General features: G+C 40.4%; 1 protein-coding gene across 3 annotated transcripts in view; it reads right to left on the minus strand.

The window, feature by feature from the left end:
* The window catches only part of LOC6050443 (serum response factor homolog), a 319,292-nt gene extending 300,458 nt beyond the window's left edge, over nucleotides 1-18,834 (minus strand). For all 3 annotated transcript variants that reach the window (XM_038251581.1, XM_038251580.1, XM_038251579.1), the window contains exon 1: nucleotides 17,001-18,834. In XM_038251581.1, the coding sequence (XP_038107509.1) occupies nucleotides 17,001-17,507 (507 nt within the window). In that variant the 5' untranslated portion in view covers nucleotides 17,508-18,834. The remainder of the gene's footprint in view (nucleotides 1-17,000) is intronic.
* Nucleotides 18,835-26,033: the final 7,199 nt, after the last annotated feature.

Raw genomic sequence — 26,033 nt, forward strand, 5'->3', positions numbered from 1 at the left:
ATATACACCAAATAATTATTAAATAGTCTGTTCCAAAAAAGATTTATTCAATTGATTGATTTGGCTAAGTTTAAAAAAAATTAACGGAATGAATTTCTAATACTGTACAAACCATTTTTTAATACAATACATACAATGCAAAAACATCAAAACAATCGTTTTTATGCGTTTGTTCAAAAACATTAGTGAATTTATTTTCAAAGATTTGGAGATTTTTGAAAAGAACGTTTATTCAATAATTCTCACACATATGGTAAGAACGTTTGTAAGTTGAATAAATTGTTCATTAAATTTTAAATCAATTGTTCTTGAAAATACAGATCAATTGAGAATTTCAATACTTATTAACGATCTTAAAAATAAAATGAATTTTCGAAAATTATGATATTTATTGAATAATTCATTGAAATTGTAAAACAATTATTTTGATTATTTTAGCCAAATTATTAAGATATTGGCACCAATATTTGAGATAATCGAGGAACAGCAGAAATTGACGCGACTGAGACACGTAATAAATTGAGACATTAGAACCTTCTGATACAAGTAGGAACTTTGTGTCATTTGAAACAGCTGTTGTGACACCTGAGATAGCTGGGACAGCCTGTTTAGCAAGTGATGAGACAAGTTGCTTCTAATCAGTAGGTAAAACAAATGTGAACACATGGACAAATTGAAATCGTTTGAATATTTAAAAGTAAATCAGCCAATGAGGCAGCTGAGACAGTGGATATGGTTGAGCTAATTGAGACGACCGAGACATGTGAGAAACTTGGGACAAACGTGACGAAATGAGTCAATTGAATCTACTGAAATATTTGGGACATTGTGCCATTTGTTAGATAAATCTTGAAATAGCTAACCAACCATTTTGTTGCTGTAAATGCTTTTGAAGGAATTTCAAAAAGCAACTAAAGTTAACAAAGCAGCGTCAAATAAATTACGCAGAAAGGGTTGTTATGCCAAATCTTTCATTTTAATTAGAACGATATATTACAACAGTACCTTGTAATTGCTCGATTGTTCATTTGGCTAACAAATTTCACATCCATCGTTGTTAGCTTTCAACTTTTGGACGCCCAAACACAAATTCAGCGAGAATAAAGAAAGCTAAACCGCAACCAACCGAGCAAGCAAATAATCCATTCAAATCCACCTCAAAACTAGCCGGTTTCCCAAGCTCGTCGAACCAAATTAAAAGCTTCATTCATTAGACATTTTCGAGTTCTCTAATGAAATCAAACCTACGCACCGACATCAGCCCGAACGCGCGCGTACAAGGCTTAGTATTCAAGATTTCCTGCAGCCCAGGAACTACTCCCCCTCGCTCAAACCGATTCGATTGAATAATTTAATTTATTTTTATTATTTTGCGTTTTCCGCCAACCGTTGTCTATTGTAACGTCAATCGGCAGCAGCAGCTACTAAAGCCTTCCTCCACTTCTCCGAGCCAAGGTGGGCGGAAAATTATACGTGCGTCTTTGGAGAACTTACGACGAATACGACATCTCCCGGGGGGAGATTTCACAAATGATTGTCCGGAGGAACTAGTTGAGCCGCGGACTCATTTCAAGCTAAGTTCCTGAAGATTGAATAATGGTAATGAACAGTGGCTTTCCATTAGTGTGTGGCTTCAGCTGGCCGCTTCGCTGCCAGCAATCCCGAGAATTCTGCAGGTGTTCACCGAAGAATTCTTCCTCTTTCCAGCGCAGGCAGTAGTCTTCCCTTCTTCGCGATTGTATTCCAATCGTGTCCTGAACATATTGAACACATATCGACCGCGCGCTGCAATCACGTATATATTATTTTCCACTCCAATTTGAGGGGGCCCAAACGTGCGAGAAGATCGGCGAAGAAGTCGCAAACAATTGATCAATTACCGCCGACGACCTGCTGGAGGTGCGAATGAGAGGTAAAAATCCTGGCCGGGCGCGAATCCCTCGGATATCTCCGAGGCTTGTTTGTTCGAGATTTATGTTCAGATAGAGATCGTGATAATTGTCACCCGCCGTTGTCGACGTGTTCTTTGCGACGGGCCTCTGAGGTAGCAGCGCGCAGATCGTGCTGAAGCGAGACTTGGAGAGGTAGAGGACCGTGAAGAGGGGTATCAGATGGCAGTTCTGCATTCAATGGGCTGATCCAGATTTTACGGGTATGATTTGAGCGCGCGGCATAATGGTGGTACAAAAGATGTACAAATGATCGTTGTTGTGACGGCCAAGATGTGGCGGGTCTTGGGCAGGTTCAACGAAAGCGTCCGTCGATGTATCATCATATTTATTTTTTCACAGAGAGTGACCTAACTTGTTATGATGAACTACGTTACCGATACGTCTATACTAAGACAAGTCAATAGGGACGTGGCGTTACATCGTGCTGCCACCTGGTTTTTTTAAGCGCAAGAGTGTAAATGTGCTGAGTCATCGTCTAAAAATAGACGGCGTCCTATCTCGCCCAGCAAAATGAAGTCGATAAAGTAGTCGGTTTCGATGAGAAAAAGTGGAAAACGTGGTCTAAAAATAGCGACGCCATCCCCCTATGGTTGAATGGCAAAAACCTGCGCGGTACTCCTTATCTACAGAATCGCATAATAACTTTTCGCTTCGCTTGAAGAAGGTGATTTTAGCGGATTGCATACTGGATTTCGTCATGTTTATGCGATGATAATCTAAGTCCAAGTTGCGTAGGAATTGATAATTCGGAATAGAACCAATTCTAACTGAACCAGATTTTGACAACCGTTAATTGCCGGCCTAAGAAGGGGTTTTGGAGGACGAGAATTGTCCATGCTCAACTTTTTCAACAGGATGAGGGAAAATCTCTAAAGCATCCTCAAGTAAAACCAGCTGTTACCTTACTGACTTATTAACAGGTGCTCGATAGTTTTAACGAAGTCTCCCGAAGTGTCTCACTATAAATGATCCAAAAATAAACGTGTCAATTTTGTCACCTTCCCCAACAAACGCAAACAAAATCAAAACTCGCACACATTGCAAACAAAAAGGCCTCACCGAAGATCGCGTGGATCAACGCAAACACAAAACGCCAGTCACAACAAGCTCAGCAAAGAAACCAACGAGAAAGGGAAAAAAGCATTCCAAGAGGCGTTAAATCTGTACAAACATTTATCTTTTAATTAAAACCCCATTCGGGCGCGATTTTATCGCAGGCGAGCGCGAAGCTAAAACTAAATATCCATTTTTCTTGACGACGCTTTGCACCTCTCTTCAACCACCTTGGTCCCCCCACCCCTTGACTTTTATCACTGATTATTGTTGTTATTGGTTTTACCCCTCAAACCCCACTTCTTCACTCGAACTTTTCGATTTGATCATCTTCCCGTGCAACGATTATACACGAGAATTGGTCATTGTCTCTGTCTTTGGGTGAAGCCGCCGCCGAACGATTCCGAATATCGGACTGGATCGATCTGCTGACCCGATCGATCGGTGATCAATTCTCGTTCGAGCCGGCGGGCTCCGAACACGAACCTGCGCTAATCGTCGCCGACGAACATGGAGGGAAGACGAATCTGGATTGGTGTCTCTCTTTCGACCCTCTCTTTATCACCTTGTTGTCTTGAAAGGGTACTAAACGACTTTTAGCCAATTAGAATCGGGATGATATCGCTGAATTGCTTTGGAAAGTTATTGAAGGTGTCCGAGTGGTTCCAGCTGTCTAAACTGGCTTCTAACGTTGAGGTTTATTGTTTCTATGTGTGACTTGGCAGTCTTAGATGTCCAAGTGGCTTGATTTGTCTCACAGCTATGTAGCGCTACGTCCAGTTATCTCTGACTCAGCTGTCTTAGATGCCCAAGTGGTATCGGTTGTCTCACAGCTCTCTAATAAAACCTCTGTTCATTCCTGACACTCACATAATAGTCTAAAGTGTCCAAGTGGTATTATTTGTCTCACTTGAGCAATGTCTGTGTCTCTTGCTTTGATGTATCTGTCATGGTTGTCCAAGTGGTTTCAGATGTCTCAAAGCTCTCTTATGTAACGTGTGTCAATCTCAGATTCCGTCCTTTTCCATCTTCTTCTAAGACACTAGTCATCTATCCACCTATCAGTTTCATTACTTTCTTCTAATTTGTGAGTTTAATTTCACCGAAAACTACCGAAAAAGCCCGTAATATCAACAATTTAAGGTGATTAAAACAAAGTTGGGTAAATAAACAATCAGTCCCAATACTGAGCAATCTCAGATTCTGACCTAACTGCTTTTATTGTCCAAATGGTCTGATTTGTCCCACAGCTCTAACATAGCTGTTTCTAATGTCCAAGAAGATTCATTTTTACGACTTCTGTATTTCTAACTCTTGGCCTGACCTATTGGATTTGATTGCCTCACGGCTCTCTAAAGTAACGTCTGTTTACACTGATTCCGACTTAGCAGACTTAGATGTCCAAATGCTTTGGTTTGTGGTATCATTTGTTTCAAAGATCGAAGAGTTTGTATTTCTAACTTTGACTTGAATATTTTAGATGCCCAAGTGGTTATGTTTGTCTCACAGCTCTCTATTGAAATTTCTGTATTTCTGATTCTAACAAAGCTGTCCTTAATGTCCAAATGGTTCCATTCGTCTCAAAGCTTTGTTGTCCAAGTGGTTTGATTTTTCTTACAGCCCTGTAGTGCAACACTGCCCATGTTCACATAAATGTCCCATATGCAAAAACAGCAAGCTGAGAAAAACGCAAGGAAAATTTGTCCCACACATAAGGCTACGTGTTAAGTTTTCACGAAAAAACTGGATTTCCTCCTGATTTCTAGAACAAAGTACTGGATGTTATAAGCTCTTCTGAAAAAGCACACGATTTTGAACCAAACTGCATCAATAACTCAAAAATGATGAAAATGCAAATGGGACATTTAAGCGATCATGGGCAGAACAGCTGTCTTGGATGCCAAAGTGGTTTTGGTTGTCTCACAGATCTCTAATACAACCTCTATTTATTTCAGTCACATTCAAAATTATCTTATGTGTCCAAGTGGTATTGTTTGTCTCACCGCTCTTTTAAATAATGTCTGTATCTCTTGTTCTGATGTAACTAACTTAGTTGCCCTTGAGGTTTTAGTTGTCTCAGAACTATCTAATATTAACGTCTGTTAATCTCTGTTTTCAACTTGGTAGACTTAGTTTTCCAAATGGTTTGTGTTGTCTCATACTTGTGACTTACCATTCTTTCATGTCCAAGTGGGCTCATTTGTCTCAAAACTCTGTTATAAAGCGATTGTATTTGACTCTGACTTGACAATCTCAGATGCCCAAGTGTTTATATTTGTCTCACAGCCCTCTCTTGCAATATCTGTACCTCTGACTTTAACAAAGCTGTTCTGTCCAAATGGTTACATTTGTCTCAAATCTCTGTTTTTGAACGTAGGTATCCCAAACGCTGACTAGATGTCCTAAAATGCCCAAGTGGTTTCACTTGTCCCACGACTCTCTCAAGAAAAGTCTGTTTACCTCTGAAGCTGCGTGCAGTTCACGTCACTTCGCGCAAACAGACTTCATGACTGCTCGACGATGAGGAAATGGATTGCACACTTTGCGTCGATTTTTGGCATATGGTCTAGATTTGCGTACTGTGCTGTGCTGGGCCGGCATTGGCAACTGCAGAGCACTAAAAGTTCTATATTTAGTCGTTGCAGTTTTCGCACAGTGGCGCGCTAATTCTCGTTATAGCCGTGCGTGGTGCGACGACGCCCAGGTTCGTTTTCGCACTTTTTGATGCATTAAGGTGGCGCGTCGTGACCTATTTTCCCGCTTCAAACTCATTCAGAGACAACCAAGTGTCTCTAATCAAGCCCCGTTTAGTCGGAGTGGTGAACCCGCAGCGCGCGCCTCCGTTTCGCAATCCGCGGTCAAAGAGCGTGCGATTTTTGCGAAGCCTCGCCACTCTAATGAACACTATGAAAAATGGCTCCAAATCAGGCCAGAATGGCTGCGCTGCTGAAGATGCGGGCGCGCGGAGAAATTACAGACCGCGCAGCGATCACCTGCCGTCAAGCGGTGATGAGCGACCTCCAGATCTTCGGACAGGCTCGCAGAAAACCACTTTTCAAAATTTGCCTCGAAGAGACAGGTTGGCCCACACCTTCTGGTCTTCGTGCCCAGTGTTTTTGTTGTTAATTAGAGATTAATTGAAGGAATTTACGACGCGGGCCTTTGATTAATCATCGATTATTGGTGGTGGTGGGACGGCCGATAATGGCGTGGTGTGTGGAGGCGATGCTTTGGACGAGGTCACCTGCTAATGAAGAGGTAGCCGAGATTACTTCATGTGAGTCGTCGTCTTTTTGGGGTCGTCGCTGAAGATGACACCCTTGCGTAATGAACACGTAATGGAGAGGTAGTTTAATTTGAGTCGGCGTGTGAGGCACGTGTGCCTCTGGACAAAACAAGAGAAATCTGAGACAATATCGATTGTATAACCAAGTTGCAAACTGAACATAACCAAATTGTGACAGTTTAGACAAAACCCTTCTGCTCCAAAACGAGCACTGCCAATACCGTCAGCTACCTCACAGCCAAAAGCTTCTCCCCTCGGCTGTCCCACCATGAACTCGCAAAATGTCACAGCTCGCCGGCGCAGCTTTCCCCCTGAACCTTTAGCTGCATTTTCCCCGACATCGCTGCACTCCGAGACCCCAGCCGTCGGCATGTTTCGGCCAGATTCTAACGAATTCCCGAAATTCCGTACCGCTCGGACGGCCGCACAATAGCCAAACGGGACAAAGCTCGAACATGTGCGCCACTTGGTGATCGCGGCAATTCCGGGGTCAGGGCTAAGCCGACTCGGTGTTTGTGAGCCGAAAAGCGCCGCACAGCTTATCCGCGTGGACTCCAGCGTGGCACGATTTGGGGACCTCTGCGCCAAAACGGCAGCCTTTCGCTTCATTACTGTGGGTCCGCCGCTTAATGGGGCTTTGAACTCGAGAAATGTCGCGCAAGTTGCAGCTATACAAATGAGGTCCAAATTTTGGGGTTTATTTTGGCGATTTTTTTACGCTGCCCTCCGGGGGAAGGAGTCAGCAGAAGCAGGGCTTAAAGGAACGATTCATTGTGTGTTTTTCTTTCTGGGGAGGACAGCGAGACGACACGTGAAGGGTATTACTGTCCGGGTTCCGGGGAAAAGCTTGCGCCGCGCCGTTAAGGGTCCGCGCGTGTATCTTGTCAATGAAAGACGTTTGGGACTTGGGCGTGTGCCGAAATGCCGGGTCATTATCCGGGAATTAAGGGGGTTTAACGGGATGGAGATGAATTTAATTGCAAAAATGGTACAAAGTTGCAAATTCATCAAATTACTCCAAACGTTATGTTTTTGAGTTTCATCAACAAAAAAACAACTTTGTAGAAATTGAGAACTACAGATTCTTATTCAAAAATAAGATATTTGAAAAATGTTTTATTTAAGGTCCTAGTATCCCTTCAAAACAACAAAAAAAATCAACGGAAAAATTACTTAAGACTTCAACTTTCATTGAGAAACTTGTACTGTCGATTGTTTACTATTTATAAGACGTTGTAAAATAATTATTTTTGTACTTTAAGAATTGTGCTGATTCATTGCTGATTTATTGATATTTTGCCATTTTTACAGAAGCCTTAAGCTGGTATCAGACTTTATTAAACAAACAAACAAAAAACTCGTACTTTTTGACATTTTGACAGTTTGTTTGCAGAAACTCGTACTTTTTGACATTATGACAGTTTGTTTGCAGAAACGTCAGCCTACATACATTTTACTTGGTTTGCGAGTTTGGCAAACCGTCAATCACGAGTTTGTTTTTTTGTTTGTCATAGTCTAAGTCTTTACTTTTACAATGTAGAAAGCATATTGTACTTAATTCTAAATTCAATCCCTCTAGGGGACCATCCATAAACCACGTGGACACTTTAGGGGGGGGAGGGGGTATGACGATTGTCCACGATCCATACAAAAAAGTTTTTTTTTTTGTATGGACAATTGTCCCCGAAGGGGGGGGGGGGGTTACGAAATTCCCAAAAAAGTTTCCACGTGGTTTATGGATGGTCCCTAGATGGGCTTCGATTTTAAAATTCACCAAAAATCATATTTTAACTAATTTTTGAACATCATAAGAAAAACTTGTAAGAATAACTTGTTTGTGTGGATTTGCCAATATTTAAATAAAATGTATTATTTCCAGTAATCAACTTTGTTGGTGTATTTTTAGTATTTTTTTTCTATTAAAAATATGTATGCAATATTTTTGTGTTATGTGAAAAACAAGCCTGAAATTGAAAAAAAAATATTGTAATGATATAAAAAGGGATCAAGGTAAAAATAGAAGGTGTTAGAATTAAATGAACATAAACTATTGAAGATGAGGCAGTTTAAAACAATAAAACTAAAACAAGAAAATCATAAAACAAGAGATTTTTTTCCTTTAATGAGAGTTGCTCAAAATGACCTACTGAACAAGGGAAAAAATGGACATTACAGGGTTAAGAGACTGTGGCCAAAGCTTTGCTAGAAATATGTTAAGAATTTGACAGATTTTTTTTTTAAGTAAAAAGTTTAAATGTTTAAATGCAAATGGAAATTCAATAAACTGCATACAATTTGAATACCAGATTTCAGTATTAAAACCTATTTTTGGCATGTCACGTTAAAAATTTTCGAATTTAAAGAAAATAATTTCCAGTATTTTTAAAAATTTACGATTACAACAAAACTGTTTAGATGTATAATAATTTTTTACATACATTTTTAACCTTCCTTACTGAGGTGTGGCTGTAAAATCACTCGGAAAATACATTTTTTATTCGACCTCCAAGACCCACCTTCACGTTTATGTATCGATCCAGCAACAAAATCTTAGCAAATGTCTATGCGTGTGCAGTTTTACTAATACAATAAATTGTAAATTTACCACTTTTGCAGTGTAATTACACCTTTTCAGTAAAAAATAAGGTTTTATTATCATCTCAGGATTGATACCGAATTTCAGGGGTCTGTGAAGGTCAAAAGGTGAGGCATTTATAGTTGAATGAAATTGCATTTTCAGCATGTTTAGTTAAAAGGTTAAAAATACCATTACTAGCCATCAAAGTTTCAAAATTAGCAAAAATTACTCACCTTTATTGGTTAAACAATGTTCAATGTAATAACGATACTTTTAAAATTGAAAGGAAGAAAAGCTTGGAACACAAATTAAAATATAAAAAAAAAAAATCTATAAAAACTTAAACAAATATTTTCATTCATAAAAAGCCAGTCACAAATGAACACAAAATTATGCTCCGATTTCCCAAAAAAAAAAAACCAGAAAAGCCTCTTAAAAAAACTTAAGCTCCATTTATTTAAATAACGGCCCCAATTATCCATCCCCAAATGAGGTAGCAGTCAACTTTAACAAGATCCACACTTGCACCCTCGCACTTGTCCTTCCTCCAGTGCAAGTAATTAAAACATTTATGAACAATTGCTATCAGTCAGTGCCGCGGTCGTCGCGCCGCCGATCGAATTCTCGGAGCAGCAAATTTCGCCAAAACACCACTTTTTGCACCTTTACGAGAGCCGAACCAGAGAGCCCGAGCTCGTAAAACGAGCCCAAAAACACGAGCGCGAACATTGCGTGGCCCAGCTCGGCTACTTGCTCTTGTTTTTTGATAATAAAATAATTACTTTCGCGAGGGGTCGCATTTCTTCTGGGATTTTTTTTTTCGGAATGTACTTTCGTAGGGTCCTTAAGGCACCCTCACAGTGAAGGTGCGATTTTTTGTCCCCTCTCTCATTTCGCCAAATCTCCTTTTCGCAAGCCGATAATTAACGACGTACGCACGAGGCATTCCACACTCGACTCTCTCAGATTTTTTTTGTCTTCGTTCAAGGGGTCGTAAAATTTTAACGTTTATGTTTTGTGGCCAACATTAGGACCTCTCGTTTTGCTCCGCACGCGCCCGTTCCGTCACTTTTTGGGGCCGAGTCGTAATTGTAAAAACGACCAATTATTCGCCCTTTCTCTTTTTGTCTTTCTCTTTTTACGAGCGCGCCCCACTACTCGAAAGAACTTCTTTGCGAGGATCTCTCGGAGAGAATTCGGCCAGGACGCGTCGAGGGGTCTCCCGATGATTAATAAATAAATAAAACTCCAATAAAATGTGTTCATTAATTTTTTTCCGCGGCCTCGGCTCGTATCAGCTTTCGTGTGTGGAGTGCAGCACAAAAATTGTTTATTACACTTGTTTGTTCGGAATTTTTATGACATTTTTGGGAGTTGCACGCAGGACTGATCCTGAACTGTGCGCGGGATGTCGTTTTTGAAGCGGGAGAAATCATCCAATTATATCTTCGCACTTGTTTAATTACGGAGGCCCCCGAAATCATAAACGAGTGAAACAAAATATGGCGAAATAGTTGGCGGGAGCAGAAGGTGGCTGTTTTACAGGAACTTTAAGATGCGTAATTTAATTAATTTTGACTGACGTTGATGCAATCAGAACTGAACTTGTGTGATTTGTATTTGTATGTATTGAGTGACAAATGTGTTTACTTCGTTTAAAGATTAAGATTAAAATATGAAACAATTCTATAGTAATTTGATCTGTTGCACCCAAAATTCAGAGTCGAGATAATCGTTCTCTCAAAATTTATTAAGGGCTCAGTGCCAAAATCGATAGAATAATGGTACCAACTCACACCATCATAACAAATGAGTTCATTCGTAAGTTGAATCAATAAATCTCCAACAAGTGTCATACATCGACTTCTGACTTCTCCTTGGTCACCAAGCTGTGGTGGCCGAGGCAGCTAAGTCATTGGATTGGTTTGTCAAAGGTCTCTGGTTCGATTCCCGTTGTCGACACTTTTGGTTTTTTGTTTGACGGATGAACTTTTTTTGCAAATGAACCTCGAGAGAATAGTTCTATCGCCCATCTCGAGCTGTGTTCTCTGCGTCCGTGAATGGTACCACTATTCTCTCGACTCGAGACCATCATTCTCTCGGACTAGCGCTGCGAGTTTTGGGTGTGGTTAATCAGTAGTAACTAGTAAAACTTGTAATAAACCTGGATGATTTTTTAGATGACGCCCTTTTTTATTTTTTTTTTAATGCCAGACTGTTCAATATTAGATTTATTACACTTTGCGAATTTTAAAAGCAAATAAAATTCGACATTATATTTTGACATAAAGATAAAAATAAGTGATCCTCGTAGAGGCCGCACCACTTTTGTCAGATTTATCAGGGTGTTCATGGAATTTTTGAAGGCTTTCATGGAATTTCAAAAAATAAAGATAATTTTGAAAAATGGTTCAAACCTCTACTAAATACTAATCAAATGACTATTGAAGATTTATTGAGTATCTACTAAGTTAAAAGTTAAAACTTTCCAAATCCCTAATAAATGAACTCCGCATTTTGTAACTCTCAGCAATACAAATATTAGGACGACACCCGTGTGCTCTCTTGTACTATCTAGATAGGAATCCCAGCAAGCTTAGTACAAAAGAGCACACCGGAATCGGGGAACTAAATTTAATCGAAAGTAATACATTTTAGAGTTTTTTACACTTATACATTTACAGTAAATGTTCGGTAATTTTAAAATCTCGCAAACGTGAAAAAAACCAAAACAAACCGAAATAAACGAGGGGTCATTGGATGCAATAACAAAAAAAAAAACTTTTTCAAGCTTTTATTTATTTCAAGTCACAATTTTAAAGTGTAAAAAGTATGCATTGTATATAAATTTTAGTTTTATTTATAAATTTCATCAGGAAAATATTGTGCATCGATGAACACCTCGTAATTATTCATTCAGCCCAGTTACCGAACAAGATCTGTTTTTGATAATTAGTTACAGCTTCTGAAAAGGGGTTTCAACTTAAACCTAGCAAAAAATGGCGCAATCGAAAGTGAGAAAGCAAAGTCCTATCAAAAGTTTTGCAAGTTTTCGGTTCTAAAGGGAGATTCAGAAATTTGATTTGGAATTGAAAATTAATTAAACCTGGCAAACATGAACTCTTTTCCTTTAGAATGATTTCAAAATATTTTATATCTTTATAAAAGTAATAAAATTCCTCATAAATTGAAAAAAATAAGATTTTTAGAAACATAGTTATTGCTTAGGAACCAAATGGGTAAGCTTTTATTCTAATATTAAAATTAAAAACAAACATGCTTGGAACAAATTTGAAGTTAAACCTTCAAAAACAATTTAACGAAAGTAACACAAAACGATCAGAAAATTTTCATTTTAGTAATAGTTCATTTTAAAAATATAAAATTGAAATACTTTTTGCAATACTTGGTATAAAAATACAGTCCATGCTCGCTAGTCCGAAGCCTATACCATCATAATTTTGTGGATTTTTTGTTTTCTTTTTATCTTGAAATCAAATCCTAGTTCACTGACCCCAAATAGGTAAAAATTGAGTTATTGATTGCATTGGTTGTATGTTACAAAATTAATTTTCTTGAATTCAACAATCCCAAATTATTATCGAGCTTTTTTGGGGTCATATTTGAGTTCAACAACCCAAAATTCGTAATTCGATAATCCCAATAAAATTTTTGGATTTTTATTTTTTTAAACAAAAGAACTTGGAAAGTGATCATCACCTTAAAGTTCTATGAAAAATTGATTGTATAAACTGTTATGCTCTTAAAGGGTAAATATTGTTTAATTTTCTTGGTATAAAAAGTTGTTAAAAACGGCAATCATCTTAAATTCAATGCATCAAAAACTGTATCTAACTGACTAAAAAAGACAAAAATGCATCAAGGTATTAATGTGCTAATAAATTATACAAAATGTTCAAGAAGCTTGAAACATTCTCAATAAACTGATAGAAATGATTTCGTAGTTCCAAAATTTTAACATAAAGCATTTTCCCATAAATTCCAATCTTCCAACAATGCAATTCACATGTGCTTGCAGCAATTGAAAGGATCGCAGTTAAAAATCATCACAAAAAAAAACATGAAATCTCAAGTGGCTCACGCGACGTCAGCCCATCTCTCTGAGGCCAAACCTGACCTGGCTCTTTGATTGCCATCAACCAAGACCCCAAGACCTGGACCGCCGGCCCGTCACACCGTCCACCTGAACTACTCTTCTAAATCTGTTGTACGATAAGCCCATGGGCGCGCGCACAAACACACACACACACACACTCACACATTCAAACCCCAAAGAGACAACCGTATGACGTGACGGATAACCGCGTGGCCACAGTCGTGAAAGAGATAATCATCAATCGATTTTTTATGCCTTTTTGCCCCTCAATGACCCCTCGGCCCCCCTTAAGAAGTGGAAGAAGACGAAAAAAAACAGAAGATTAACCTTCTCTAGGCGTTAAACGAGAGTGAGTTTTGTGAAAGATCGATAAAGCGACGCAACGGCGGCGACGGCAAAAGTTTAACGACCGACAGATCGCGGGATCGATCCCCGTCGGCGTCACGTTTTGCGCAAATGTGTGTGTGTGTCATGTGTGCGCTCGCGCGCCGCGGCATCTATCACACATAATTAACACTATTTTCAATTAATTGATTGGATGTTGATCGGGAAAATGGGGGAAGGCCGAGGGGGTTTGGAACTTTGATAATAAATGTTGCTTCTTCAGCAGTTTAGGAGCCCAGAGGGCACCGGCGGTGTGCCAGCCCCTTGAGGCTGAAGCACTTTAGCTGGGACTGGCTTCTTCATGATGGTGAGGATGGGGAATGGCTTTTAATTAGCTTTTAATTGAGCAACTATTGTGTGAAGTGCTGTTTCAGGAGCGGGACCAAGAGTTCAAAGAATGTGCCTGTGCTATGTGTCGTGCAGGCGTAGAAAGTGAAGAGGTCATTAGCGGAAATGCTTGTGAAAATTAAACTATTAGGAATTTGGTTTCATTTGTTTTGGCTACGGGACAAAAGTGTACTGGTACAACTCTTTGCAACACGCCCATGTGGATCTTACAATCCAAAGGTCACCGGTTTGAATCCCGCGGCGGAGGCCCAAAAATTCTATACATTATGTTCACTGCACATTAATTTAATACTTTGTTTGATTTAGTTAAAGGAAAAAATACAGCTGAATTAAGTAGTTTTCGATTCATCCGTTTTATTTATTAAAGTAGATCATTCCCAGTTCCCTTGACAAAGCTAAAACATGTAAATTATTGATTGAAAACCGAACAACAATCAATAAAATTGTAACGTTTTTGAAAAAAGCGACGTAATATTGAATGTTTGGGCCTTTTAAATCTGAGTCTTGATTTAATTAAATTGAAAATGTTGTTCTCGAAAATCATAATTTAACATTGTAAATCGTACCATTAGTTGCTGAGATATCGACATTGGAAAATGGTGAGTTGTTTGGGTGAGACTTAGAAAACATCAATTTTCCTGTTGCAAAGGTTTAAAGCATGGCAATATCTCAGCAACCAAAGGTCGTATCAACAAAGTTCAAAAAACAAAAATATAGAGAATTTTTTCAGCATTTCAAAAATATTTTTTTTCAAAAGTGGACAAATATCAGCACTAATTTTGAAAAATGAATAACTGCGACTATTTTCAAAAATGTTACCTGAAAATGGCTATAACTTGAAAACGGTGCACTTTATAAAAATTTCACTGAAGTACTTTTTGATAGAAAACAGGAAACCCATGACGAATTAGTTATTTTGAAAAAGTAGTCTAAAATTACAATCATTCAAAAAGAAAATCTATTTATTTCACAATACCATCACTTTTTGCAATCTTCAACTTCCTAAAAAAAACGTTACTTAATCCACCCTTAGGTGGTTGGTGCCTTCCTCTCATTCAAAGGGTAATGCTATCCAAAATAGACACGCTCGTGGGAAGGTCTTTAAATTACCTATCCAAAGATAGGTCGCATGATTTATTTGGAATACGTTTTCATCTAAATATCTGAGAACTAGCCTCCAAAAAGTGTATAAATAACTCTTAAGTGCTTATAACTTTTGATAGGGTTGTCAGATCTTCAATGTTTTGGACGCGTTGGAAAGATCTTTTGATTACCTGTTCAACGACGGGTTGCATGATAGATCCGGACAACGTTTTCATCGTGATATCTGAGATCCGGCTTCCAAAAAGTGCATAAATGACACTTAATTGCTAATAACTTTTGATAGGGTTGTCAGATCTTCAATGTATTGGTCGCGTTGGAAAGGTCTTTTAAATACCTTTCTAATAATGTATAACATGCTGGGGTTTCTTACAAAAAACACCCTTTTTACAATCTTCCGGACTTTAGTCAAAATCGTTTTTTTAGCATAACTTTTGAAGTACTTTACTAAACTTCATAATTTTCAATAGAGACTTATGGGACCCCAAGACGAATCGAATGAGACCAAAACGGTCCAAATCGGTTAAGTCAGTGCTGAGATAATCGAGTGCATATTTTTTGGTGCACAGACCCACATCCCTACACACACACACACACACACACACACACACACACACACACACACACACACACACACACACACACACACACACACACACACACACACACACACACACACACACACACACACACACACACACACACACACACACACACACACACACACACACACACACACACACACACACACACACACACACACACACACACACACACACACACACACACATACACACACACACACACACACACACACACACACACACACACACACACACACACACACACACACAGACATTTGCTCAGAATTCGATTCTGAGTCGATAGGTATATATGAAGGTGGGTCTAGGAGGTCTTATTGAGAAGTTCAGTTTTCGAGTGATTTTATAGCCTTTCCTCAGTAAAGTGAGGAAGGCAAAAACCTTGAATGCCCACAATGTGTCTTTTGCGCCGATAAATTTCGCAACGATAACGTTATCAGTTTACATCTTATTCCCAGTCCTCAAACTCACACATCAGTTCCGCGACAAATTACTGATAAAAGAGAGCGAACCTAACCACCACCATCGCCCGCCCGCAGCAGATGATAAAAATCACCAAAAAACGAAAACCCGGCAGCAGCGGACAATTTTGCCGTCCCATCGAAAACCCAACAAAAAACCCAAAAGAATTCAAAACATTGCACTCTCAAAAAATCACCCGATGTGGAAGAAGCAACAGCGTAGCGAAGAAGCATGCAAAAGAAGAGGCAAAGAAAAACACAGATTCGAGCATAAATAAAAAGATCAGCATGAAGTGAGCGCCCCCTCGCGCGACTCTCACTCTCCGTGAGTGCCACACGATTAAAATGAGAGCAGCTGCGCGCGGTGGTGTGCGTGATATCGCCGCCGCGTGAATCGAGAGAGCGAAACCGAGGCTGAGAGGTGGATGAACAAAAACATTGAAGGGAGGGTTGCCAGAAGCGGTGGTTTTGGTGCGGATTGACAGTTTTGTGAGTGTCATTCGAGAAGTTTGGTTTTGGTGAATGGTTTGCTCAAGTTTTGTAAGAAATGTCGTCAAATTAAGAGGAAATTTCCACAGAACAATTCAATTTCACAAGTTGATTGCAATTGTCAACAGCATGGAAGAGTGCTGCATCATTCAATCGAGAAGAAGAATCGTAATTTCTCGTTCAAGATAGCGAAATGAGGAGCCACTTATTGCAAGGTTGGAGCTGTACATTTTTACACCTCAAACAGGAAAACAATGGCTCTTCAATCCGTATCACGCGTCACAGAACGTTTAAGATAACCGTTTCGATAAGATAAAAGCCTTTGTGAGTCACTGAACTAAGATTGGCTGGGGGCAAAAGTGGCAACACTGCTTCACGAATATTCATGAAATCGGGAGGTTGTTAATTTAAGGGGTTTTTGGCGATGTTTTGGAGGTTTTCAACTAGGATCACTGACAATCGACTGACATGCTCACTAGTTATTGTTGTTCTTTGAATTTTAGATTGTTTGAATCACTGCTGGATGTAAACATCCCACGGCACTCACAAGCTGATTTTGACAGCTGAATCAAAACAGACACGCACTCTGAGGTTAGCCCCGGAAATTGTTCCGGGTTGGGCGCTCTTACCTTCTTCATGATTCCGGTTTTGCGCTTCGAGAAGGTCGTGTACCGTCGCAGTTTGTTATCAATGTACTCCATCTTGATCTTGACACGGCCCTTGGTTTTCTTCCCGTTGCTCGGTGGTGACTTCTTCGGCTGCAGCGAGGTGTAGCTCTCATCGACGACGTCCGAGCCGCCGACCTGGCAGCCCTCGAGCCCGGTCATACCGCCGGACTGTGACCCGACCAGCTGCCGGCCGTCATCGTAGCAGTCCGAGTTGGCCCGCTTGATGCCACGGCCGCCGGACAGTCCACCACCGCCGCCGCCTCCGCCACCACCGGCACCACTACCGCACTGTGGTCCGTTCGCGGACATTAGCTGACCACCGCGGGACATGACCTGGCCGACCAGGCCGCCACTCGGGGGGCGGGCGAGCGAAACGTTCGGATTTCCGTAGATCTCCGGCGTTTCGCTCATCATGCTCATGCTGTAGTTCAGATTGTAGCGCGAGTCACGCGCTGCATTCGGATCCATTATCTCCCAAATTTTTGCGGCTTTTCTGGGGACCGGCACCAGAGGAAGATTCACGGCTCGCGGGTTGTCCACCGGTACGGCGCGGGTTAATCCGGTCAGCACAGCTGATACGTTCCGGAACACTTGAAAATTAAACCTCTTCTAGCAATTCTTCGCGACTTCACACACTGCCGGCGTTCCGACACCGGGTTTGTTGTTGTCTTCACTGTTTGTCTTCCGGGAAAGGGCCGTGTCACACACGCACTCACGTCACGTCACTCGCGAACCGTCAAAAACACCGGAAAATCCTCCCGCACGAGGAAAATTCGCACCCGTAAAATTCCGCGACCCCGAGTGAACTGCGGGCCAATGTGTATTTTGGGATCTGCGGGAGGACGGTAACTCACTCTCTTACGGTGTGTGTTTTGACAGGTGGATGAACGCTGGACGGTACACGAACACTTCACGGTAGCGGCTTCTGCAGGGGCAGCGTCACTCACGGCAGCATTAATCAGGTCACTCAGCGCACGCGTCCCACGTTGTCCCACGACGATCTCGTTCCCTCGGCGATCCCGGTCTTCGCTGTAAATCAGCACTTCTCGGCAAACAGCTCCTTCTTTTTTTGGGACTGACTCGCGGCTCGCATGTGGCGTGTGTTGTCTTTCTAATGTTTTGATCCCCTTTTCGAGATTATTTTTATCTTTTGATTTGGTCGCCGTAGATCGGCTCGGTTGGCGGCACTCTCCGTTGTCTTGATGTTCCTGCTATGGGTGGAATCCGCGTGATCTTATTTTATCCGGGTGTGAAGAATCACGCACGGCTCCGCTGTTACAATGTCGACTTGACTTCCACTTGTTACGACCGCGTACACAGGTCGTTGACGACTTCCAGATGTTGATCCGCTAGTTCGTTGATTCCGACTGACCGCTGCAGTCTCAGCTCTGCACACTTGCTGTTGTTCAGCGCAGATGTTCTGCACACGCTCGACACTTGTTGCGGCTCACTCGTTCTCCAGCGTTGCTGGAAGTTGGCACTTTCGCAAATCTGGTTTTTTCCTCGTACCAGCACCGGATTCCGTCACCGGTTCGGTCAACTTTCCGCTCCCTGTGGACAAACGACGTCCTTCAAATTTCGGCTGTCACCCGGCAACTCTCCAAAAAAAAACCTGTGAACTCTTTTTGTCGTCGCCGACTTCCACACGAATCACACGACAAGCTCGCGCCGATACAACACAGCAGAGACTGACACGACTTGCAAACACGGCGTTCGGCGTTCACGTTTTGGCTTCGATCCGATGAGTCGCGTACACTTCGCTTCGCTCCGCTCAGACGAACATTCTACATATGGTTCCAGCTGACCACTGTCGATATAATAAAATTACGAAAATAAAATAATACAAACCTCCGCCGATCCAGCGAGTTCGGGTCGCGATCGGGCACGATCGCTCGCGCGCACTTCGGCAATCTTCGGCCGCGCGATCGCGCACGTGTTGGTGCTTGGACCCGCTGGACACACTCACACTCGCGGGCTAGCGTGTGAAACGGACCGTGGCGGGACCCGTGGGACGAAGCGAGACGACTCCAGTTGTGCTTGGACCCCTCGGAACAACACCAACACAACGATCGGAGACACCGGATTGTTCCAGCAGGTCGCGATTGCGCGATCCGAAAGAGAAGGAGAATTATATGGTTACGCCTATTTTTAGCAGAAATTCGTATTTGTCGTTCAGCGTGCGGGCCCGGAACAGCGCCGACAGAACCGAGAGGGGGGCGTTAAGACTGATTATAGTGTCGCCGGTCTCTCGGGGGCACGCGATAGTCCAGCTAAGGAGGATCGCTAAAAATAGCCGGCTCCAACTAAGATCGCCACGGTGCGTTTGGTCCGGGGATGTCAGGTGGCTAGACTGCCGGGGTGAAATGGACCGTTAGAGATCTGTCTTGAAGCTACAATAATGATGACTCCGTCCTCGCAAGACGATTCCACTCCAGAATCCCTCAATTTACCCCACACTGCCCACAAACTCTTTTCCCTCTGTCAGATCAACCGTGATCACGTGTTTTAGGGAATAGCCGCAGCAGCACCAGACCTGCCAAATCCGGAGATCAAGATCATTCAGAGAGAACCCAGCAGCACGCGACTCAACAATAAAGGATTTAGGGCCCGTTTACGGATCAATGGACGGCGACGACGGGGTCCGAAATCGGTCCGGCTGGCCATAAATTTTGGATGCGAGTGCGAGTGCTGGTCCGGATCGGGACACGCGGTAGTCGTGAATGGAGATCTGATGGACCTTAACCTTGCCGTTTTAAGAGGAGGACGCGTGCGCGCTCGGTTGCCTTTGAAGTGAAGCTAAAAGTCACGCTGGAGATCGGCTGCCGGAAAGGGCTGCTGTGGCGCGGTGATGATGATAATGGTGATAAGCTCAATTTGTCTACCCAGGGTGGTCGTACGGAGATGGATTGGGTTTGATGCAATCGGCAGCTGAAAGTGAACTTGGTTGCAATGATTCTGTATATTGACTTGATTGAAGGTATTGTGAGTCGTGGACAAATTCCATCACGGTTCAAGTTCTTGAATGATAAGGCAATCATTCTAGTTCATTGCTATCACGAATTGTCTTATTTATGGTACCGTAAACCGGGGTGACTTTGATAGGATTTGTTTTTTAGAATATTTTCCAACAGGTACGGTTTTTCTCAAGATTATTATTTTTAAAACATGTACTGGGGTAGACTACACAAAGTCCATGTACTATTTCGGAAAATAGTTTTTTCAATAATGTTTAGAAAAATAGTTACGTTAGAAATTCTTAGTTTTAATTCCGGGGTGACTTTGATAGTTATAGTTTTTTCTTGATAAAATCATATTTAAGATGTTCAAACTTTATTTGTACGCTAAATGTACCATCACTAAAGTAGCTGATATAGTTTTTAAGAAAAAATCAATGTTTATATTTAGTTAACTAAGTGTATAATCTTTTTAGCAAAATACATATAAATTTAAGGTAAAATTCTTAAAAAGTCGGAATTTTGCCTAAAATTTGTTAAAACTAGTTTTGTTTATAAAATTATCGATTTATATTGCATTCTATACTGAATTCAAAGCACGAATCACAAGTTTTCACATTTTACATGAAATTTGTTCAACTGAAATTGTCTATAAATTTGGAGATTTTTTTTATATTGCGTTTTAAAAACACATATTATTTATTATTTGCAAACTTTTTTAACCTTCTCCTAGTGGAAAATTGTCAAAAGAATCCGAAAATGCATTCCGTTTTCCGATTAAAAATCATGTTCATTGAGAAAATCATGACACTTTGAGAAGTTTGAAATAATGACTTTCATCAACATTTTCTTAACTATAGTTAACTAACTTTTTAAACTTGTCAAAATTTTATGAAAAGTTCTGCTTAAGATAGTTTGAACACTTCTCTACCACGGTCAGTATGTTTCTAAGCCATTCCTTACGTATTTTAATTGTACTCTTCATTTTGTGGAAAAATCGCAAACCTATCAAAGTCACCCCGGCTATCAAAGTCACCCCGTTTTACGGTAGTCAGTTGCTTTCAGCCATCACGACCTTCAGCATTCCTTGTATTTTTCTATTTAAAAAACCTTAATTTTATCATTTATTTTCAGTTGAGAGTACAGTCAAGACTCGATAACCCTAAAGTCTCAGAAAAAATCGGAAAATCAAATCTTCGAACGATCTGAATCACAGAAACTTTTTTTACAGTCTTTTTTTTATCGTCAAGCTTGAATATGACCACAATACAACTCTAAAATTATTAAGAATTATTAAATCCAAAATGGTGGCCAAAATGTCGGTAATAAAGAACTGAAAAGATGCATTTGATTTGCTTGCATTCAATTTACCAATATATTTTTATTATTCCAGGGCGCTGTTTTTTTCGTTCGGATTCGATTATCCTTCGAATAATCGTAACTCCGGATAATCGAGTCTAAACTTTAGTTTTGGATTTTTTAAAAGGTCCAATAAACAAAATTATCATTTTTGCAAAGCACTTTCAAAAACACCCAAAAAGTAAACAAAAACTCCAGATTAGAAATTGTGCTGATATTTTACCAAAGAGACATTTCCTACGTTCTTCAGAAAATCGACTGATCTTAATCCCTGCATTATTTTGTTCTGATGTTTCTTAATTAAAACATACAATTTCTCAATAGAAAACGCCAAGATGATGCTGTTGAGCTAACTTTTTTTTTAACTTGCAACTTTGCCGAAGACATCCAATCGATCAGAAAATCCCATTTTAAGGAATGGAGCAAGAAATACTTATTCAAATATTGACATGCCTATTCTGAATGATCAGTCCAAAAAATCGTGAAAACCATGCTTAAAGAAACTGAGTTGTTTATGTACAAATTTGTGTAGAGTCAAGGGAAATAAACTTTGAAATTAATATTTGCGTCGGCATAATCAACATATTTCAAAATGATCTCGAATAAACTAGAAAAGCGTCATGCAGGGAAATGTATTTTGGATTGCTTTAGTTTCATTGTTTTTATTCTTTTTCATAACTTATTAATTTCAAAAATAAATAATTTGCCCTACTGTGTCATAATCATTTATATGTTTTTGCAACGGTTGATACATTTCACAAGTCCAAATATTTATTTAATCATTTGTTACTACCATAATTAAAGTTTTTAGCAATCATTTTTATTTGAGGTTTGTGTCTTCCCCCCCTTATTAAATTCAAAGGACAAAACATAATTATTACTAAAAACCTTAACTTTAAAAAAAATTGTTAAGTCGGAATGTTTATTTTTGCATGAAATAACAAAAATTTAGAAATTATTAATTTAATGACCATGTTGTTAACGTTGTTTTTTTTTATTTATTCCTGGCATCTTTAATCTTTTTGGTAATTCGGTGTCCTGTTGAAAACCATAAATTTTTTTTAGGAAAAATGAAAAGTGTCTGATTTTTTTTACTGCAGACTATGAAGTATTTTGTGATGCCTTTCTCTTAAAATTTAGAAAATTTGGAAATTTTGGAAAATTGAAATTAAGGTTTTTTTAAGGACAAAAGAATTGCCTGGTGAAAAAAAACTAGCAAAAATTACATTTAAAAATTTATAAGTAAAATTAATAATGGAGTAATCAAATATTTTCACGAAGATTGAAAATTTAGAATAAAATTATTTAATATTTGTCGATAAAATATAAATATTGAAATGACAAGCCATTGTTTCAGCATTTGCATGAAAAAAGTGTTTTAGAATGCATTTTTCACTAGTTCAGTTGTTTTGCAATCATTAATTTTCAAAAAATGAATGATTTGACGAAAACAAAAATTTTGGCAAAAATAAAACTTAAACATCGAAAACTTTCAAAAATTCAAAAGATGTTTAAATCAACCCAAACATGCTAAAAATGGCTCTAAACGCAGAGGAAAGCATTTTAAATTGATTTAAGATGATTGTACTTAAATTTACATTGAAATTTTGAAGTTTTTTGATTTTGTTTGCCCCCTGATTTTTCGGGCGAACTTTGAAGAGGGGGGAGACAAAAACTTTAAATAACATTTGTACCAGCCTAAATAAGCATTAATATTTGTAAATAAAATGAACAAGCTTTTAAAAATACAGTCGACTCTCTGGCTGTCGATCTTCTCGTTATCAATATTACTCCAGCTGTCAATAAATTGTTTAGTCCCTTCAAAGCCTTCAACACCTCCCACTCTCAACGGTTTCTTCAATATTGACATAGAGAGAGTTCACTGTGTTTCAAATTATATTGATAATACTTGAAGAGCAAGGCAAGGAAAATAAGAAATGATAATGCCTTAAATATTATTTTTTTCAATCACGGGATACCAGGATAACATATAAAATATCCCGAGATCCGAGAATTCCCATTTTTGGAAAAATACCGGGATTTCTGTCCAGGGAAAACCGCAAATTCCGCCAGATGACACAAAAAAATAATAATAACACTGAAAATGTTGAGAGATTATCAAGAGTAATGAGATAAGGTTAGGTAGGATGGTATGAAAATTTCTAAAGTTTTTTTTTTTTAGTTCTTGTAAACTATGGGAATAAATCCATTTTGACGTTTTCGTGAGCAGAACTGGACAATCGTGTATGATTCTACAAACTCTACAAATGTTTTATATGAAAAATGTGACTGGGTTTTACTACAGCGATGAGAAGCCAACATGCTTCAAAGTCCGCTTGTTTACAAATTCATATTAAAAGCAAAACAATGTTTTGCTTGAAAAGTATGGTGTGTCACGATCAAATTGGAACTCTATTCGCTATGAAGAATGACAACAATCGAGTTTGTACTGTTTTTTGGAATAAATCATGGTTGAAATGAAGGTATTGAAAGTTGTGCGAAAAGCTTTCTTAACTTATTAAAATAATTTTGAAATTATTTTCAATTAAAATCAATACTACCCCTATTTGATCCCAAATTTTGTGCATTACCTATTCCCGTCACAGGCAAATCGTTGGCCGCTTTCCACTCCTCTACACAATCTCTACCTCCACCACCACCAACCCGTTCCGACCAATTGCGCTCTTCTAACGCTATTTTTGTGCAAAAGCACTTTTGTTTTATTCAGCACTTCCTTTTCCGGACTGGCCGCTGTCGTCAATGCGGCTTTGCTGAGGAGGTCTTATTGAAAGTCTGGTCGCACTGGCTGGTGGTGATCGATTCGATCGCTAGCCCGAGTTGACAACAAATAAAACAACATTGACGACAATTGTCAGCGCGCACACACACACACACGGGGGGGGCACTTATTATTACAGTTAAACCTCGCATATGCACCTCATATGGGGGTTTCTTATGCGAAGCACGCATATGCGAGGTACAGGGCTTATGGGATTTTGGCTATATGGGAGACATGGGCTATATTTTTATAAAAAATCAACTAAACTATACAAATTTATAGTGTTTTGGAATCGTTATGAAGTCAGCTTTACAGCTACACCAAATTTACATGGTTTACGATGTTCTAGGTCATCCGAAACTTCGTCAAGTTAAGGCCTATGTGTTCAACGCCGTACAAGTATGAGGTAGGCGATTTGACTGTGGTTTTTGACCACAGATCATATCCGGATAGCCTCAGGGAGGTTCAGGGACTAGTCTACCGATATGTGGTGATGTTCTGGGTCTTCTGTAGAGTCCCGGGAGGTACGTCCGATGGGTCTACCGCCGTAACACGGCAGAGGTCGGTGGTTTTTGACCTCAGATCATATCCGGATAGCCTCAGGGAGGTTCAGGGACTAGTCTACCGGTATGTGGTGATGTTCTGGGTCTTCTGTGGAGTCCCGGGAGCTACGCCTGAAGGGTCTACCGCCGTAACACGGCAGAGGTCGATGGTTTTTGACCTTAGATAATATCCAGATAGCCTCAGGGAGGTTCAGGAACTAGTCCACCGATATGTGGTGATGTTCTGGGTCTTCTGTAGAGTCCCGGGAGCTACGTCCGATGGGTCTACTGACGTAACACGGCAGTGGTCGGTGGTTTTTGACCTCAGATCATATCCGGATAGCCTCAGGGAGGTTCAGGGACTAGTCTACCGATATGTGGTGATGTTCTGGGTCTCCTGTAGAGTCCCGGGAGTAACGGCCGATGGGTCTACTGACGTAACACGGCAGTGGTCGGTGGTTTTTGACCTCAGATCATATCCGGATAGCCTCAGGGAGGTTCAGGGACTAGTCTACCGGTATGTGGTGATGTTCTGGGTCTCCTGTAGAGTCCCGGGAGTAACGGCCGATGGGTCTACCACCGTAACAAGATACAGGTCAGAAGTTTTTGACCTCAGATCATATTCGGATAGCCTCAGGGTGGTTCAGGGACTAGTCTACCGATGTGTGGTCATTTTTTGGGTCTTCTGTAGAGTCCCAAGAGTAACGGCCGATGGCTCTACCACCGCAACAAGATAGAGGTCGGAGGTTTTCGACCTCAGTTCATATCCGGATAGCCTCAAGGAGGTTAAGGGACTAGTCTACCGATTTCTGGTAATGTGCTGGGTCTTCTGTAAAGTCCCGGGAGCTACGGTCAATGGGTCTACCGCCGTAACAAGGCAGAGGTCGGTGGATTTTGACCTCAGATCATATCCGGATAGCCTCAGGAAGGTTCGGGGACTAGTCTACCGATGTGTGGTGATGTTCTGGGTCTTCTGTAGAGTCACAGGAGTTACGGTCAATGGGTCTACCACCGAAATAAGGCAGAGGTCACTAGATTTTGATCTTAGATCATATCCAGATAACCTCAGGGTGGTTCAGAGACTAGTCTACCGACTTCTGGTAATGTGCTGGGTATTCTTTAAAGTCCCGGGAGCTACGGTCAATGGGTCTACCGCCGTAACAAGGCAGAGGTCGGTGGATTTTGACCTCAGATCATATCCGGATAGCCTCAGGAAGGTTCAGGGACTAGTCTACCGATGTGTTGTGATGTTCTGGGTCTTCTGTAGAGTCCCGGGATTACGTTCAATGGGTCCACCACCGAAATAAGGCAGAGGTCACTGGATTTTGATCTTAGATCATATCCGGATAGCCTCAGGACG

This window comes from Culex quinquefasciatus, chromosome 2, assembly GCF_015732765.1.
Source record: "Culex quinquefasciatus strain JHB chromosome 2, VPISU_Cqui_1.0_pri_paternal, whole genome shotgun sequence".
Classification (NCBI taxonomy): Eukaryota; Metazoa; Arthropoda; class Insecta; order Diptera; family Culicidae; genus Culex; species Culex quinquefasciatus.